The 19450-nt window shown below is 45.9% G+C and overlaps 1 protein-coding gene across 5 annotated transcripts in view; it reads right to left on the bottom strand.

Annotated features, from left to right (window-relative positions):
* Positions 1–16148, bottom strand: part of MYO7B (myosin VIIB) — a 37477-nt gene extending 21329 nt beyond the window's left edge. For 3 of the 5 annotated variants that reach the window (XM_088538100.1, XM_088538103.1, XM_088538101.1), the window contains exons 1-19: positions 16131–16148; positions 14853–14966; positions 14423–14575; positions 13465–13649; positions 12518–12639; positions 11765–11907; positions 11566–11679; positions 10647–10800; positions 9667–9743; positions 9220–9339; positions 8854–8996; positions 7281–7491; positions 6635–6770; positions 6226–6386; positions 3278–3415; positions 2158–2310; positions 1752–1850; positions 1155–1249; positions 717–801 (exon numbers count right to left, since the gene is read on the bottom strand). In XM_088538100.1, coding sequence (XP_088394226.1) covers positions 717–801; positions 1155–1249; positions 1752–1850; positions 2158–2310; positions 3278–3415; positions 6226–6386; positions 6635–6770; positions 7281–7491; positions 8854–8996; positions 9220–9339; positions 9667–9743; positions 10647–10800; positions 11566–11679; positions 11765–11907; positions 12518–12639; positions 13465–13649; positions 14423–14575; positions 14853–14966; positions 16131–16148 — 2421 coding nt within the window. Of the gene's footprint in view, positions 1–716; positions 802–1154; positions 1250–1751; positions 1851–2157; positions 2311–3277; positions 3416–5206; positions 5246–6225; positions 6387–6634; positions 6771–7280; positions 7492–8853; positions 8997–9219; positions 9340–9666; positions 9744–10646; positions 10801–11565; positions 11680–11764; positions 11908–12517; positions 12640–13464; positions 13650–14422; positions 14576–14852; positions 15033–16130 lie in introns of those variants that run through there. The other 2 variants (XM_088538102.1, XM_010212210.2) reach the window with 2 other exon arrangements.
* Positions 16149–19450: the final 3302 nt, after the last annotated feature.

The following is a 19450-nucleotide window of genomic DNA, read 5'->3' as shown; positions in this document are numbered from 1 at the left end:
GGATTATGGCAAGGAAAAGGAGAAAACAGAAATGAAGCCAACTGACTGGAAAAATGGCAAGGCCTTGAGAGAGATGGGTGTGACAAGCAATAGAAAGGGATGGGGCAGAGCACCGGGCAAGACAGGCTCCTCAGGCAGTAACTATGTCACTTCATGGAAAATAGAAAATGTTTCTAATTTAAAATGTCATTTTTTCCTCCCAAACCTATAGAATGGGATGTTATATTGTAATAATAATCCCTCCCACACAAACACACAGCATGTGAAAGCCCCAAATACGATGTAGCTTTCCTTACCCTCAGAGTCCCCACCTACAGAAGTTCAATGCTTATTTTCAGTAATAAGGGAAGGTGTGATGCCACCTTTGTGCAGAAGTGCCGTTCTCCTGTACCAGAGGTGGCACATGCAGCGTGCCCATGATGCACAAACACCGGCCCCAGATTTCCAGCTGGAAGAGTCAGGCTGGACTCGTGTGCCCGGTCGCTGCAGCCAGCCCTGCCAGAGGCCGGGTGAGTTACTGGGTCACCATAAAGCAGGAATGTCGCAGGTGCAGGGAGCCGGGAGGTGGCTCAGGACCCTCTTCGGACCTAACAAATCCCTTCTTTACACCCTGCCATTCTGCCTCTCTCCCCTTCAGTTTCGAGTGTGTTAGTTCCCAATTCTCAACTCAACGCTGTAAAGCATAGTATATAAATACATATTTGCTTGTCTCTTACCATTCTGAAATCCTTCCGGCAGCAGTAGCCTCGCCAGGCTGTCTGAATGGCTATAGCAGATTTCCTCTGTTTCAGAAACAGCTTCCTAAGCAAACAGACAGGTGAGGTGACAAGCAGTAGGTTATTTCTGCTGCTTCTTATGAGGAATTGAGAGAGCAAAGAAGTGGTTGCTTTTTTTTTTTTTTTTTCCCATGGTTTGTCTGTGCTCTGGTCTCAGCCCTGTTTACTGTCTACAAGAGAAGAAACTGAGAGCGCGCAAATCTTTGTGCAAAATCTGTCTAGATATACTGTGTGTTTTAACATGATGAGAAGTGAATTTAGGGCTAATAAAAGGCAAGGAGTGATACACTTTATATTTGAAAATGCTTTATGTAGATGTTAAAACACAAATATTAATGCTTCAAATTGAAGCAAATTTTCTTCTTTAATGTCACTGACCTGTCCTTGACTCCTCTCATCACCTTCTGGATAAGAAGCACCTTATCTGTGAGTACCTTGTGTCGTTGCAGCTCTAGTACTGTATCATGATAATCCTGTTAAAGGAAAATATGGATGCGTTAATAGAACAGAAACCCTCACAAGTTCTGAAAACCAGACATATGTTCTGAAAGAGGCCCAGACTCAGCATGAGACTGTGCAAGCTGGGATTGAAATGCATCCATGGGACTGCATTAGGAAGGTGGTGCACAGCTGGATGCACTGTGCCTCGCTGCAGCCACGAACAAGCACACAGTGCCTACAGTAAGACTGGCCTTACCAGGAGCTAAGGGCAAGGAAGTCCCTGCAACAGTTCCTTATGCTCCAGAGCTTGAGCATTGTCTTGGACAGCTTCAGCTGCACCATGGAGCACAGGATGAGGATCAGCCTCTCCTGAACCAAGCTAATAGCCACCAATTTACTTACTTCAGATTCAAGAGAGAGTTTATAAGAGAATCTAGTCCTTCTGGTCACCAATCTTTCACAGGCAGGTCACGCTTTACTCTGAAGCACCCAGTTTTTCGGGAGAAGAGGTTATAAACTGTCTTTCTTACTTACTTTAAGGAAAATCTTGTTTTTTCCAACTTGCCAGCCTTCATCCTTGCCCAGCACCGCTTCGGAGATGCTGATGCAGCACTTGCGAGCATCATTCTTCAGCTGCTGTGCAAAATCACAACCACATTAGGGCTCGTTTAGAAACACAACAGCTTTACTAGGTAAAGATCTACTGCCTGACATTTCAAACGGCAAAGAACAGAAATGGCTGGGGGGAAGTGCAGACCTAAAAACACTAAAACCACTGCCCTCACTAAGGTCCAAGTGAGGATTTGAGTATTTAATTGCAGTTACTGTGATGACAGCTCTATGCCAGCAGTAATCCAAGAGTGGATTTCTGCTGTGGCTATGACTAAAGCCTGATAAGGAGAAGTTAAATTAGCCTTAACCCAAGTTTGCTCTCACGTACCTGTTCTCGAGCAGAGCCTGGCAGGAGAACTCTGTATCTCTCAAAGAACTCCTCAAAGCTGTAGCGAACTGGGTAGCCAGCTTTCCTGATCCGAATGGTCTCCATCATCCCGGAATAGCGCAGCTGCTGGATACACAGCTCTCGGTCGAATAGCTGGGAGGGAAGGCAGACAAGGAGCAGACTTAGTGCAGAAAGAAGCTGCAGCATTCCTCGAAGCACCTCTATTCACCTCTGGCCTTAGAGTAACTGCAGAATGGCAGAGTATTCTTTCCTTCGTTGCACTTCTTATTTTAGTGGCCTAAATTAATTAACTATAGGCATAAACAAGTTATTTTAAAGGGTCTTCAAACTTGTGTTTATCACAAAGTTGATAAACAGTGGAAACAGTCCATTAAGTTTGGTCTGACTTTAACAGCCATTTCCAATTCTGTAGGTGCAATTTCGGATGAATTGCTCATGTCATTTTGCAAGTGCAAATAACTGCAGTAGCAACTTACGCCCTTTGGGCAGAGCCATGGAAAGCAGAGCATGTGGCTGCTATTCTCTTGTAATGCAGAATAAAAATAGACTCATTAAACCACATGCATTACTTTGAGACAGATTAACTCACTGGACCAACATCAGCTGAGCCTTTTGTGTAGAACTAGGTCACGATCTCCCGAGTTCTAGCCCAGCATCTTACTGAGGAGCTTGCTCCTCTTCTGTAGTGTGGGCTCAAGCCACATCGCTCCTCTTTCAAACACCAACAGCACTCCTGTGTGAGACTGCTGCATCATATGGCCAGTGTGGGATCTGTATTTGTTTCTTCCTTTGTCTCCTTCATAGGAGTCTAGAAAAATCTTCTCTTTTTTCTTTTTTTTTTTTTTCAGAACAGGGATGACTTTTACAGCTCCTTCGGGAATAGACTTATGTGCTTTTTCTTACTGTCTATTACTTAGTGATGCTTTTAGAGATGTTTTTATAAATTAATATTGCTGAATCCTACTGCCCTTTCTATGGCAGGTTAGCTCCTACTCCAGAGCTTGGTTGAGGTGCAAGTATCAAATGCTACACAGCAGCCCACAGCTTTTTCTCATTAAGAAGTCTACAGAAGACAAGACCTTGTATTGTTAAACATTACCAGTGGTTTCTTGAAGTCATTTGGTTTGATGCAGCGGATGAAGTATGGCTGACACTGACCAAGGATTTTCATCAGCTTTTCCAAGGATTGCTTGAACTGTCCCCCCAGAGTAGAGAGTCGCTTGGTGGTATCCGAGCCCTGGGAAGAAAAAGCAGGTGCTGACTGCTACATAATTCACTGTTGGGAGCAAATTAATACGTCTTTGTATTTTTGAACTATGTCAGAAAAAGTTAGTTACCTGCATGGCACCTAAATCTGCCATCTGTGTCTTATTTGGGATTATTCTTGCCAATAACCTAATGAGCTCCTTGAGAAGGAACTGTGATGAAAGGAAATTTGCCCACAGAGCTCTGTCTCTCCCAACCACGGCTGTGTTTTGCGCAGGGTCGGGATGCCAAACTGTTGTTCACAGCCTGCAAACTTGATGGGCAACTGCTCCTAGTGCAGTAATAGCCTCCAGGCCAGACATTTTGATTGTAGCTCAGGACTAACTGGGACTGCTAAGGATCCAGAGAGCTCCTTAACGATGAGGATGACTGGGCTCCTTGCCCGTTGTGCAGTAAGTGCTGAGGAGGCAGTTACTGGTGGCTGAGCTATAAACCCCTCTGGACAGGGCAGCAGATGTGGTGCTCTGTGCTCACAGCTCCCGCGCTGCATTCTGCTCCCAGCTGCAACAGTGCAACCCCGGAGGGACAGCAGGGGCTGCATTTCACACTGGCTTCCTGCAGCTTCCCTGAAAGCTTCCACCTCTGTCCTTTTCACATACATCACTGCAACAGGCCTTCAGTTCTGCCTCACAGTATGTTTTTAGGGCACACTAAATTACAGTGAAAACAGTGCATGGTCTTAGTAACAGGTAAAGACTCCCCTGGTCTTTTTCATATGGCTATTTATAAGCCTCCAGGTAATAACTGCAGCACTATAGAGGTGAGTATAAAGGTCTCTCTCCTCTCCTCTCCTCTCCTCTCCTCTCCTCTCCTCTCCTCTCCTCTCCTCTCCTCTCCTCTCCTCTCCTCTCCTCTCCTCTCCTCTCCTCTCTCCTCTCCTCTTTTCCTCTTTTTTTTTTTTTCAAATAAGTAAACCATTTAAAGTCAGTGGCTGCCCTCTCTTACAGTCCTCATAGTACCTCACTGTGCTGGCTCTTAGGTTTAAAGTGCCATTTTAAACACTCAAGTTGCCACCTTCTGCTTTAGCTACAGAGCAATGCTGCCCTCCAGCGACAAAGCACTCGCGCCATTGGAAAACTGTCCCTGACAATGTCTCCTAGCATCTCTGATATATCTTAGGTGTACCAAGCGTTTGTTTGAAGTAGTTTTAAAGTCAAATGCATACTTGCTGCAAGAGAGTTAAGGCAATTTACAGTCCCAGATCTCAGAGGCCTTTCTGCTGTAGCGGTGTGTCAGTGGGATGGCCAGAGAGGGCTGCAGCCCATGCCCTGTGCTCTCCCAGACCACCTTTAGATAAGCCAGGGTTAAACTTGTTGCCTGGGTGCTGGTAAATTTTCTCCCATGGCTGGTGACTGAGGAGAGCAACTGTGAGACCTCAAAATAGCAAAGCTCCTTCCAGCACTTCATCCACTGCTCTCTTCTGTAGACTTCCCAACGAGGGCCCAACCTATCTGAAATTATTAAGGGCCTTTCAGCTGATGTCTCTGCATTTTGAAACAGGTAACAGCCCCTGCTGCCCTGAATTTAATAAATCCTTTCTTGACATACTACTGTATTTTCTAAATGTCTTCCTAAGGAAAGTTATTTTTTTTCCAGTAACACAATCATCTTCTTTAAGGAGATGAAAGCCATTAAAGCATTACAGCAATGTAGATAGAGCTGATATTTAATCTCAAAGTATTCATGGCATTTAAGAGATGCTAAGTCCATTCTCTTTTGCTACTTGTTCCTTTTCTAACTTTCTTCTCCCCAGGTTATTTACCTGTCCATGGCCAGATGTTCTAGACAGCAGAAAGCCACACTGGGTTAAAGACTGAAGAAGAAAGAACAGGATCAGAAAACAGAGCCAGGAGAGTAGGCAAATGAAAGGTATTATAGCAAAATGACTATTTGCCCTATGCTCTGAGAGGTAAACAGAGAGATATACACATTAAAAGCAAAGACACCTTCATGCAGTGCTGACACTGCATAGTTAAATGGTCAGAAATCAAGATACAGGAAAGCTGGAGCAGAGCAGAGAACTTGAACTCTGCCCATGCTCTTCCCAGGGTGCTGCACTTTACAGCTTTTTCAGCGGGTGCAGTACGAGGTCCCCTACAGCACAGACGTTTCTGCAGTAATTAGCAGTGCTGAACTTTTTCACAAGACCTCTGCGCCAGGAGAAGGAGCTGAGGTTGCAGCAGTGTGCAGGGCAGGGAGGCAGGAGCCCCTGGGGCAGGAGGCCGGGCAGCTCCCTGTGCCACGGAGCCGGGAGCCTCCCGGAGCGGCCGTGCCGGCCTGCTCTGCGTTACAGCTGCGGAAGCGCAGCAGGGCAGCACTTGGCTGCTGCCTTCGCACGGGCACTGCCTTGCTCTGGAGGCTCCAGCTGCTTCAGACGGACCCTCTGGACTGTGATTTCCTCCTACTCATTTACCGCCCTCCCAGCTGTGGGGTGCAGTAGGGATGCCCAGGAGGACACCCAGAAAACCCATCCATGTGCTGGTGGTGTGTGGGGAGGTAGCACAAATCCTGCATTTGTGAGAGGTGGCAGGCGCGGCCATACAGCTGTCCAGGGACACAGTTTCTTCTAGCTGTTGTTACCCAGGAGACCGGCTGACATTGTGCTTGTCTACAGCATGAATGACAGACACTGGCTGCTCTTGCAGACTCCCTTGCAGAAACAAGTTGACTGAAACAGAGATTTGCAGAGACAGTGCAAAACAAAGAGGACAAGAGCGGACAGAGCCTTATGGAAGAGAGGAGAGAGTGGTTGTTTTTTCAGTCTACTGCCAATAAGCCAACCTTGTAGGACTGGTCACCTCCAAGACGCCGAATGGTCCCACGGCCGAGAGTAGGTGGGGTCGTTTCCACCTGGAAAATCTGTCTCAGGAATTTGTTTTTGGAAGAATGGACCACCTGCATTACATTAGCACTCAGTGTGTCCCGATTTTTCTCCAGGAAATCTGTAAGAGAGAAACAAAATCAGCTTGCTGTCCCTGTAGCCTGCTGGCTTTAGGCCAACTCTGTCTGAAATCCACCTCATCTGCAGTAACTTGCAGATTAAAGCAATCTTCCTGGCTTCAGAAAAGCATATCTGGAGGTTATGTACTCTCATAATGAGAGGCCAGGGAGCAACACTGCCCAGTGTCACACATCCACAGCAAGCCGTGCCCTTATCTCCACCCTCCAAATCCAGGAGAGACAGGCTCACCTTTTGACTGATAAAAGACAACCCCAGCAAAGTGGTTGATGCCAAACTTGGTGTCATGGACACTCTTGGGTGGGATGTATACGTTGCTTTTGCCATGCAGGGAATTGATTTTGACAAGCATGGTGGCATCTGTACCCTAGGAATAAACACAGGCAGAAAAGGACAATAAAGCAGATTCCTCCTGACAGCTCTGGTCCCAACTCTGTGAACAAATGGAAGTGGTGTTCACAGACAAGTCCCCATAATATTACTACCATTACCAGCTGTGTTAAGAACTTTCGGTGTCCTGTTTGAGAGAAGTGGCCTTTGCAGAATAGCATTTCTTCACAGTGCTCACAATAATCAAGCAAGTCTGTCACCCAGGGGAAAGAGCAAGTTACAGCCCAAACCAAAAACAGAACAATACCCAGACAGCATGTGCATCCAAATATTTCCTGAAGAGCCACTATAAATGATCAGGACTCTTGCCTTCTCTGTCTGGAGCAACAGAAGAGTTTTGACAGCCAGGTACCAGGAACAGCACACGCGGGCAAAGAACGAAGCACCTACGGAGCAAGCTAATTTAAAAGGGACGTCTGTGGGGAGAAGACACGGGCTCTCAGCAAGCCTCCTTTGCACCTTTCGGTGTGCAAAGTCAAATACTCACCTTTGGGAACTTGCTCTCTTCATCAATGAGGGAGATGATGTTCATGGGCTTGAGCGCAATGATTTCCAGAGCCTGGTGGTTATCAGTGAAGTCAATGTTATTCCAGGAGATGTGCTCCGCAAGGTATTCCTCTTGCTCCAGCTTGAAGACGTGGCGCACGAAGAACTGCTGAAGGTGTTCATTGGCAATGTTAATGCAGAGCTGCTCGAAGCTGCAGGCGGACGACATGGAGACACATGGTCATCTCTACTTTGGCAAGTGCTGCGCTGCTCTGTGGTATTTGTTTAATCTCTGTATTAAATGCGTATATGGATCTACTAGTCATATATTCTACACTGGTACCACCACTGCATGTCGTCAACCCTATCTACATAAGGAACACAACTGGTCTTTGCTATGATCATTATGACCAGGAATGAGCCAGATGAGGACAGAGCATTGCTGGGTAAGCAGTGAAAAATGCAATATATGTTTCCAGAAACTCTATAGATAATGGGGAACATCTGAATGTGGAACTACCATAATGACAATATGACTGTGTGACCCATTCCTACCTGCATGGGCTCTAGGGCTTCTTTTGGCAGTTAGTCCTGGATGCTGCCCCTGAGCTTAATTACTAGGTAATTTGGGGGCATGCTGTGTGTGCCTGTGCTGGCTTACCACAGAGAGGCTTCATTTGGGTTGCAGCCTTTGGGAACAATACCAAGTAATAGAAAAGGACAGGACAGATATAAGATGGTTTGAACAGCTCCAAAACTCAGTGGGGGATATTATCTTGCTGAGAGCAGGCTAGATGCACAGGCTGAAATGGACTGGAAAAAAAGATCTCAGTGAAGAATGGAAAAGAGAGTGAAAAAAGTGGAACATTTTAGGTTGCATATCAAGGACAGATGACAAAGGTAGAAGGAAACAGAGCAAAAGCAATAATAATAACTTTATTTGGCACAGCCATTTATCTGATATTCCACTGACATTAGCATGCTTAGCTGCAGTCCAGTGAAAAAAATGCTGCTCCAGTGGAGAAGGGCAAACAGAAACAACACCTTGAGACAGAAGGCAGCAGCGGCAGAGGTAGCAGTGAGACAGTGGTACAGCAGCCACGTGCTTTGAAAACTTGTCCTTAATACTAGGGAAATGAAGCAGTGCAAAGAAAGGGGCATGAGAACACTGAGCAAGATGGAAACAGGAAACTCCCCACAGCCTCCTTCGTGCTGTGTACAAAACATATCCCAGGAAACATTGTAAAAATGCCGTGGAACATGGAAGTTAGGCACAGGGACATGGGAACATACAGCATCCGCGCACATAAGGGCTACCTCCCTTTCTGCAGCTGCATAGCCATTACTTCAACCTGTGCAATGGCTGCGTAATGAAGGCTGGCAGAGAAGTGGGAAGTATGACCATGCATCCATGCAAGATTGGCACAGGGAAAATTGAGGAATGGAAATTTTACCACTTCTCTGAGAATCAGGATGGTAATGAAAGAACACTCTTCTATTTGTTCTTTCATTCTTTTCCTTTGTTATCAGCTGCTTTTCAGCTCCTCGGCAGAAAGGAGTCTGGAGCCTCCTACCTGTTGTTGTCAAAGTTTTCAAACCCAAAGATGTCCAACAGCCCAATGGAATGTCGTGTTTTTTTAGGGTTCTGAGAAGTTGGGTTGAAAATAGCTGAGTTGATCTTGTTCACTATCCACAGGAAAATCCTTCCGTATATACCCTGGGGAAAAATTAAGAGGAAGTGATAGCCCATCATTACAGTCTTGGACATATCCTACTGCTTGTTATTGTGCTGCCACAGTGGAGTCAAACTATGCCTGGAAGCTCGCAGAGACCAGAGTCTTGTGGCTGTATGTGTGCCACATCAGGTGCTTGAACCATTAAGAGAGATGGCTCTGAAAACACATCCTATTTTTAAACAGGGGGGGTGTTAGCACCAGTACCTTCACGAAGGCGTCCCTTCCATCCGCGGCTTGAACTATGCTCAGGGGCCTGGACACGCTTTCTCCTCGGATAATGATGGAGTGGCTTGTAAGGCTGTTCTGGAGTTCACTGGAGTCTACCTGGAGGAAGAGTCATGGCACCCTGCTCATTCTAAGTGTGACGGATACAGGAGAATCAGCAAAGAAAGCCTGTCTGAGGAAGAGGGCTCTGCAGGCAGTGGACACAAGCGGCCTGTCCAGCAGGATTCAGGGGAGGCCTGTTCTCCCAGAAAGATCTCCTGGCTCAGAGAGACATGTGCAACACCAACACTTGAGCATCAGCAGGAAGAAGGGGACATGCCCGTTCCACGTGCATCCATACATAACCAAATGCTCCACAGAGACGTTCTGGTCAAAGCAATCAGGGAGCGAGGGCGAAGAAGAGAACTAGAGAAAGATGAGAGTTACCTCAAGCAATTTGGTTGCAATCGAAAAGTGTGGTGAGTCCATGACATCGGAGCAGTCCAAGTTATCGTACACTGCCGCTAGAATGAGGAGACAGCCAAGCTCAGGGTGAATCATTTCTGCTATGCTGTTACTGCAGCTGTATTTCTGTAATCCTGTAGCTCTGTGAATGTGGTGAGTCATAAGTTTCCTAACACAACTCCCAAGTTTGAGAATTTTACTAAGGAGGGTTCTTGCCCTGGCCTCAGAAATACGACAGCCCTGGAGGCAGCAAAACTCACAAGCGCATTACTTAAAACTGCAGCCACTGGGGGCTTGGGGAAGTATCTGACTTCAGAACATGCGTTTCTGAAAACAATTTTTTCTTAGCATCTGGCTTGCGGGAATTTTAGAAAAAAAAAGCATAAAAATTCTTTCCTGCATAAAAGAAATCCCACATTTTAGCAGCCACCTTTACAAAATGCAGCTGGCATCACTGATTGGATCCCTGTAACACAAAGGGAGAAAAAAAGTCCCTTTCTAAAATGCCAGAGTTTCTGGTGGGTGAATCAGGCCAGGCTGGTGCCATAGCAGGAGCACATTCGTGCTAGGTGAGTGTTGATGAAACCCAGCCAGGAGAATGGCTGCTGTCATCTCCACTGCACGCATGACTCAGCTGCTCCTGTCCTGCAGCTACCACCACCAAACATTAACATGGCATTATATTATCTAGTGTTTCAGTTTGTGTGATAAGGGCCTATTTATAACCATGGCAACCTGGCAGCAAGATAAAATAACAAGGTGATGTCTTTCAAAACAGCAGCCAGAGGAGTTACAAATCAGAACTGTAGGGTGCTTATCTGCCTGCCCTTGCAACTCTGCCCACCACCCAGTTCCACAGGGCCAGAAGGCACAACCCAGCTGCACAAGGGAAGAAGGCAGCACCTCTAGGCTTTTAACGTCAAGGCTGAGGAAGGGCCAAGCAGAGATTATGCCAAGTCTACCTTCAAACTCCACGTTCCCCAGATGCAGAATAGCAGCCAGCAGTTTGCTGATGTCCCAGTGCTCCGAGTCTGAGAACATGAGGATCTTCATGGCGGAGCGGATGTGCGCGTACTCCTTGGCGTCACTCCGGCCGTCGCAGGACGTGCAGTCGCCCTGTGCGATGGTAAAGAGCAACTCAGAGGAGGGAACGTTAAGATTGAGTGGAAGACAGACAGAAGCATCCAAAACATCAGGAAAAACTTCAGCAAAGCCTGCACAGCAGATGCTGTTCCTCATATGAACCATTTTCAACCCTAATGGAGATGGGGAAAAGTCTTTTCTACCCCTGTTAGCAGCAGTGAAAGGGTGTGGTGATTACAGACACGAGCCATTCCTAGATGTTTCTGTTTACAGCATGGAGAACAGCTACTTTTGCTGACTGCTGATCTGAACAAAAATCTCACCTATATCCCATTCCTGCCACTACAGCAACATAAACTCAGACTGGAACATTTACTGCTGCTGGAGGTGAAATTAAATGCCACCTTCCTGCATTATGTATATAAAATTTATCAGATATAAGCACTAAGATTCTTTTCATTGTTTCTGCTATGAACACTTCGCATTTGCTTATTCATTTGCTTACTCTCCCTTGAATTCATCAAAAACCTGAGTCCCTGTGAAGGCAGGGATATTTGCCACCTGCTTCAAGACGCCCTTGATCTTTCTTTAGGCTGACTTTGATAGAAAGCTTTGAACTGCCACAAGCTGCTACAGCTTCACTGAGGTTCACACCACTTTTGGTGTTGCTGCTTCCAGTGCCTTAGGGAAGGAACAATTAATTTTTGACAACTACCCATCTGTAGCTCTATTCACTGGACTTCCTTGCTGGGAGAAGCAAATGGCAGATGGGTAACAAAGAAGACAGCAGAGTTTTACCATAGTGAGATAAGTGTACTCTGAAGCAGTGCCCAAATTCAACATCTTCTTCTGCTCCATATTCATGCCCATGAGCATGCAGTAGAAGATATGATAGTTCCTCTCCTCTCGAGCCTAGAAAGGAGGCCAATGGACACACTTGTGGACACAGGTTCATGACACAGGGACAGGCAGAAGGGGCTTCTGCAGCTGCCGTTACCTGCCGGCAAACCCGGGACTTCTCCAGAAGAAACTGTTCTATTCGGGCTCCTTCTATCACACCATTTTGGTTGAAGTGGATATCAATGTATTTCCCAAAGCGGCTGGAATTGTCATTCCGAATTGTCTTGGCATTTCCAAAAGCTGATGGGTACAGATTATTGTAGTTAATGAACATCAGGATTTTTTTCTTTTTTCCTGCTGGTATTTCACATGTTGTGCTCCAAATAACAGTGCACTGAGAACATCTGGTCTCAGGCTGCCTCCTGAAGAAAGGACAGGCATACTGTGTATCTGGCTAATCGGACAGACAACCCAAATGTACCCTATATCTAGCCAGCCAAGAGAACCAGGCAACTCTGAGGCCCTTCATAAGGACTTTTTTGGCGCCCACTTGACCTGCTGCAGAACAAGGGGGATGTGTCAGGGAGCTCCCCTACAATTACAGCCTTGCTTGGCCAGTCACTTTGTCACTGGCTGGTGCAAATGCCAGCCATGGAGGTTTTCCAGAAGGACTCCACATTCCCAAAAGGGCTCTTGTGCTCCTGCAGTTCTGGGTTATGCACTGCGGCAGCGCGGGAGCTGCTGTGAACCTGTGGGATGTGGTAGAAAGTTCTGAAGAACTCCTGCCCTGCTGATGCTTCAGGAATGTTAGCAAATCAAGTGCATCTAGAGCCTGTTCCTGACTTTTTATGCTGATATAAAAGTCTGGAAATAAGAGTGGTAAGTCAGATATTTTTGCTGAATAACTCACCTTCCAGAATGGGGTTGGCCTCTAGGATTTGCTGCTCTATCCAGGAATGCTGCCCACTGATAGCTGCCAAAAACTGTAATATTAACTTCGTGCTTTCGGTTTTTCCAGCTCCAGATTCTCCACTGCAGTAAGAAACAAGACACATTAGAGGCTTTCTTTCTTCTTTTCAGTGAGGGTGGCAAAACAGCAAACCAGGGTAAAACTATGCCACTTAATTTACCCTATGAATGGCAGATCAGACTATCTTTCATGAAGGACTAGAGAATTTTAGCTTTCACTATCTTATGTACTAAAAGTGAAGTATTTTTTAGATGTTTTTAGATTAGATTTAGGTTGAGAAATAAATTCTCCCACTGATTAGAAATGAGCAAACCCATGGAAGGTTTTCTGTATTGGTGCAAATTAAATGACCAAGTGCATTTTTTCTTTATTGCATTACCATTTTTTTACTACTTCTGAGTTGCCTCAGCTATGTTAAATATTATTGCAATGAAACAATCTGATTCCTCACACTGATGATTAACAGAAAATGGATATGTGGTAAATTTTTATAGGATAAAGAAAGTCTCTGTCATCTTCAGATGAGCAAAAGCTAAGTTTCTCCAGGTGGTCTCTTTTTCCATAACATATATGTAATACAAGTACCACATTCTAAAAAGTTGTCCTGCATCACTCAGGGTCATATTCTATTTTCTAAATGAAGTGGTTCTGTGCGGAATGTTCAAGGTGTCTGGGGGCAAACGATGGACTCTGGAAATCCCTTGCTTATTTTCTGCTTTTTGAACCTTAACAGAAAATGAAGTAGCAGGAAGAAAACATTTCCTCCTTGTTATCTCTAGCCTTATCTGTGCATTTCCCTTTGGAAGGTCTCCTTTGTCCACAGAAGTGCTCCAAAAACATGCCAGATTTGCTGTTTTCTGCCACTTATCTCCTCTGAGGCCAGTCACCTGATCACACAGCACTGGTCTTTCTTATTCCTCTTCATATTGAAATAGCAGTTGTCTGCAATGGCGAAGACATGAGGTGGCAGCTCTCCAATCCTCTTGTTGCAGTACAGCTGGATCTGATCGACTGTGTAGAGGGGCAGCAGCTGGTATGGATTCACTGCTACCAAGATGGACCCTGTGTAAGTCTAGAAAACAGGCATGAGAGTTACCTCTGGCAGCAGAACTGCAAACAAAAATACAACCAAGGGAGATCAGTACAATCTGGGAGATCCACAGCAGCATTTAGGCAAGGCTAAGGGCTGGGGTCATTGCTAGGAATTGTTATTAAGTGTGTTGGGACATGGAATTTTTTGCAAAAGGAAAAACACTAACCATAACTGCCTGGCAAAATCACAATTCCTCTCACTGCCTCAAGCTAAAACATGCAAAAGTCCATTTGTCTTTATCATGTGCTGTTTTGTAGCATTATGTTAAGCCGCTTTTTTAAATCTCCAGCTTTTTTCTTGATTTCCTTTATCACATCAAAATCAAGCACATATTGACTTTGAATGGATGACAATCCAAATCATGTCACTGTCTACTATTTAGGCGAATAACATATCACAGCTGCAAGTAATACCAGCATGTACCCTCTAGCACTAAGCTGTGACGTGGACTGCACATCTAGCTAACTGGCAGTCACCAGTGGAAATGATCACTCTAGGAGAAAGTAAGTGGGATCACTCCCTGTGCAGTTCAGTGCTCTCAGGGGCTACTCTCAGCTCTCTTGTTTGCAGTCAAAGTCCTAGGATGAACAAAGACCAAAACTATGTTGAGACTCATTAGCATCCTCAGTCAGGAAAGGAAGCAGATGTCACCAGGTACGAGAGGAGGACTGTAGGCTGCTGTTCAGGTCACCAGCTGGATGTGTAGTAGCGGTCATTTCTGGCAGGGCTGTACCCTGGCCGTTGGTACTCACATAGATCTTGTGCTCCTGGTGGCGGATGAGGAGGTTGTGCACCATGCCTGCCTCGTGGAGGTCCCCGAGGCGGATCATGTCCTCCACCCCTTGGACAGAGGAGGGGTGCATTGGGCGCACCATGTGCATGTTCCTTGCTGTGATCCAGTGCTCCTGGAAAAGGCAAGGCAGCAGTTTTGAGGAGGTTTATTTCTTTCAGAAGCAAACAAAGCAGAAAGGCATGTTAGACTGTAAAGAACTTGACTGTAAGTCACGCTGAAACCAGCATGCTCTGTAAGTCAGAGCTGGCTGAGCTGTAGGAATTAATACTCTGCTCCCCATGGGAGAGGATAACTTGGTTAGTTGGAGCTTGTCTCTGACACAGTATGACCATTCTTTGTTACAAAACTTTTAAATGTTAGGACCTTACAGAAGTTATAGCATAGCTCACCTTGCCTTCGTCATCCTCCAGCAAGATCCGTCCTGAGTCAGAGTCCTTCACAACTGCCCCAATAGGGACATTAAATTCACTGCTTGACTGAGTTTCCAGCCACACATGATCACCCTGGAGAGAAGAAAAACTGTCAAGTACAGTGACACATTTGAGGCCATATAGCTCACAGCCATACATCTCTTGGTTTCATTTTTGATTTCTTCTGCAGTGTTTTTAACCAGACAAGTTCTTACACTTAAAGCAGTACAATATAATGGTTAGAGTATCAGGACCTCTGGGTTCTATTTCCAGCTCCACAGCCAACCTGGTACGTGACTTTGGACATGTCATGAAGCCCAGCTGTTTTACAGGAGGAAATGACACAACACTTACACAAAGGCCCGTGGTTGCGCAGCTCCACTGCCTCCCGGAGATTGCAGGAGGGAATAGGGGATGCTTATGAAGTGCTTTGACAGCCTCATATAAGCTACAGTATTCATACAGAAAGATACTTGGAAACAAAGACATAGCCAGACAAACCAAAACAAACAAACAAAAAGACAGATAGGTAAGATCCTTGGAAATGTAGAGGTTCTACTGAAGTAGTTTTAGATAGATATTTTCTCTGCTGTCACTCATATCATTGGAAATAGGAGAGCCTCCGTGATCTCTCTAAGGCAACAAAACCTTATTCCTTATTTAGGCCAACTCCTCTCTTGACAAAGAAGCAAACAGCCAGGCAAGATCCTGCCTACAGAGCAAACAAGCAGGCAGAACTGCTCTGTCACTGAGGGGAGGTGTGAGCTAACGCTGCTCATCGCTGTTTTCATGCAGACTTGGTGTGGCCTCTGCTACTGTCCTGGAAATACTGAGTCGAAGCTCTTCAGAATTTCTCTTGCTTCAGGCACTAATCCAAGTACAAACAAAAAGTTTTATTATAATGGCTAGCATGTAAACCCAGTAGCTGTTGGTCTTATCTTTGATGGTTATAAAGTGGCTCAGTTATGGAGGATGTCACAGGTGAGAGAGCCCCACTTTGCACGGAGTGAGACTCCACGGGCAATCTGTGCGGCTTCAGTGACACCCCTTGAGGCCCAGGTCACCAGCACAGCGTGAGCAAGGCAAGGCTGGCCCAAAGTAGGCATGACATCTCTGCAACTTGGTGCATGTTATTTGGTACCTTGTTGATATTGGGTTACTGATGTTTTTCTTTATGAGCTGAACCATGTTACGATCCTTTTTCTTGTCTTTGGGCCTGAGGCTAATCACTAAATCACAGCAAAGAACATGACTTACCTTTCTGAAAACCATCATTATGTTTCAGAGCCCCGACTGCAACCTGCAACCCCCAAAAGAAGAACATGAATTAGCCCAGAAATAAGCTTGAGCTTTTGTTCAGAAGAGACAGTGGCGTGGAGATGTTTGCATGCAAAGAATAACAGCAACATGCCTTAATGATCTTATTTACCAACATAATGAAAGCAAAAGAGATTGTAAGAAAGTGCATCCAATGTGGAAACAAAGAAACCATCCACCTGAAGCAAATAATGTACAAGATAAGGGTGCACATAACCCTGGGGATACTCTTCAAAGAAGTCACTGTGCACGTTTTCACACCAAATAGTCCCCTCAGTCTGGACATACTAATCAGCTGAATTTCAAACTTGCTAGAGAGCGAGCTCTGCAGCTAACGTCCTCAGCAGGAGCAGGAGCGGTTGCAGGGGTTGGGCCTAAAATAAATTCTATGTCTACCATTTTATGATGTATTACTAATGAAGACTTTTAAAATATATTATCTCAAACAACTTTTAAAACTTCCTGCTTGGCTGGAGCTCAGTGAGGAGGTATTGAATCATTTGTGTCCCTCTTTCCCCAGCTGTTTGAGGCACAGCTCTTGTAAATCATTTGACAACTCATCATCAACAAGAAACTGATCTTTGGTGCTTATTCCAGGTAAGCCCAAGGATGTCTTGGCACACCTGCCCATGAAGGAAAGAGAAACTGGTTCTCTTGATGCTTGAATTCAAATTTCTCATTTTCTCATTTTGGCCCCAAATACACCTGGGTGTTTTTTGACAGGTTTTCAGGAACGTTTGAGAGAAAGGAAGGAAGGAAGGGAGGAAGGGAGGAAGGGAGGAAGGGAGGAAGGGAGGAAGGGAGGAAGGGAGGAAGGGAGGAAGGGAGGAAGGGAGGAAGGAAGGAAGGAAGGAAGGAAGGAAGGAAGGAAGGAAGGAAGGAAGGAAGGAAGGAAGGAAGGAAGGAAGGAAGGAAGGAAGGAAGGAAGGAAGGAAGGAAGGAAGGAAGGAACACCTCAAGTAAACCAAGTTTTAAGTGCCACATTCTGCCTGTGCTGTGCAGACAATCCGGGAAACGCAGGTTGCAGTACCATTAACCTTAGTGATTGCTGGGGGATTACTTAAATAATTTCACTGAAACCCTTCAGACTTCTTCTCTTCATCATAAGGGAAGACTTTGATACCTTAAGGTTAAATTTATGATACTGTTACAATTCTACGTAATATGGATGTTATATATTCTTGAGAGATACCTAGGCATCATTGTTTTTCTCAAGGAATCATTTTATTCATTTAATGATTTCTCTGCATTTTATGCGGGAGTTACAAAAGTTTCTAAGCTTAGAAAACAGTGTTTCAAATCACTACTTTTTGGAATACAGAACCCCAGAATGGTTGAGGTTGGAAGGGACCTCTAGAGATCATCCAGTCCCACTCCCTGCTCCAGCAGGGACACCCAGAGCAGGGGCACAGGGTGGCATCCAGGCGGTTTGGAGATCTCCAGAGGAGGAGCCTCCGCAGCCTCTCTGGGCAGCCTGTGCCAGGGCTCTGGCACCCTCACAGGAAAGTTGTTCTTCCTCACATGGAGGTGGAACTGCCTGGCGTTCAGCTTGTACCCATTATCCCTTGTCCTAACACGGCCACCACAGAGAAGAGCCTGGCCCCATCCTCCCTACAATCACCCCTCAGGTACTTGCACGTGTTGATCAAATCTCCTCTCAGCCTTCTCTTCTCCAGGCTAACCAGGCCCAGCTCGCTCAGTCTTTCCTCATACGATGGCTGCTCCAGTCCTTCCATCATCTCTGTCACTCTGCGCTGGCCCCTCTCTAGCAGCTCCAGGTCCCTCTTGTCCTGGGGAGCCCAGAACTGCCCCCAATGCTCCAGGTGCCTCCCCAGAGCTGGGCAGAGGGGCAGGATCCCCTCCCTCGCTCGCTGGCAACGCTGCTGCTGCTGCAGCCAGGAGCCCATTGGCCTTCTTGGCCACGAGGGCACATTGCTGCCTCATGGGGAACTTGGTGTCAACCAGGACTCCCAAATCCCTCTCCATGCAGCTGCTTTCCAGCAGGTCAACCCCTAATCTGTGCTGGTGCCTGGGGTTATTCCTGCCCAGGTGCAGGGCCCCGCCCTTGTCCTTGTTGAACCTCAGGAGGTTCCTCTCTGCCCAACTCTCCATCCTGTCCAGGTCCCTCTGAATGGCAGCGCAGCCCTCAGGAGTGTCGGCCACTCCTCCCAGGTTGGTACTGCCCGCAAACTTGCTGAGGGTGCCCTCTGTGCCCTTGTCCAAGTCACTGATGAACAAGTTGAAGAGCACCGGGCCCAGTACTGACCCCTGAGGACACCACTGGCCACAGGCTTCCAGCCAGCCTGGGCCCCATTTATCACCACCCTCTGGGCTCTGTCACCCAGCCAGTCCTCAGTCCACCTCACTGTCCACTCACATAACCCTATGAGGATGGTCTGGGAGACGGTGTCAAAAGCCTTGCCTGGAGTCAAAGTAGACAATGGCCATTCAGCCAGTCACCTCATCATACAAGGCTATCAGATACATATACGTATACATGCTCTTGAAAACTGAATATCACCATAAAAAAAAGAGTGATGTTTGGGGATAAACTGCTTTCTTCATATTTTAATAAATGTCAGCATTCCGTTTTGGAAGGAAACTTGGCAATGAGAGATTTAAGGCTCATTTTATCGCTTGCTTACCTATAGCCTCTTACAGTGTTTTTACCCACGTGATTTGGGAAAGTATACATAACTTTCCTAAAATGAGGGCTTATATACCATTACTTTTTGCATAAGCCACCTTTTCTTCTCACTAAATGGAGGCAACAATTATCCTCCTTTATGTGAGATACTGCCACTATATGCATAACACAGCTGTACCAAACATACAGAGGTTTAGGTAGCAAATAAGGTAACTAGGAAGTGTTTGACTTCTGAGAAAAGAAATCATCCACATGATCTTTGAGCCCTCCCTTACATGGCTATAAAGGGCTATACAGTAGCATGGATTGAACACGTTTTTTTTAAAAACAAGCTCAGAATGATTAACCACTTTAAAATAGTCATAAAACATGCTAAAAATAACCAGTTTTCAACATTACATAATGTCTTGTGAATCCAAGGGGAAAAATGAATAGAAACTTGATGGCAGACGCTGCTGCTGCAGAAGTCCAGTGCTAAGCAGGAATTTTAAATCCCATTTTCATGTAGCTGACCCAATAACTGGAGAAGTGGAGCACAGACCTTAGCAACAAAATGTGGCACATGGAGGATCTGCGGGTGCCGTGTCCCCAGCCAGCACAGTAAACATTGAAA

The sequence above is a fragment of the Tinamus guttatus genome, unplaced genomic scaffold, assembly GCF_059628265.1.
Source record: "Tinamus guttatus ecotype Peru unplaced genomic scaffold, ASM5962826v1 Tinamus_guttatus_pri_ptg000927l, whole genome shotgun sequence".
Classification (NCBI taxonomy): Eukaryota; Metazoa; Chordata; class Aves; order Tinamiformes; family Tinamidae; genus Tinamus; species Tinamus guttatus.
The sequence above is the reverse complement of the archived record's forward strand: the minus strand, read 5'-3'. Positions and strand labels throughout refer to the sequence as shown.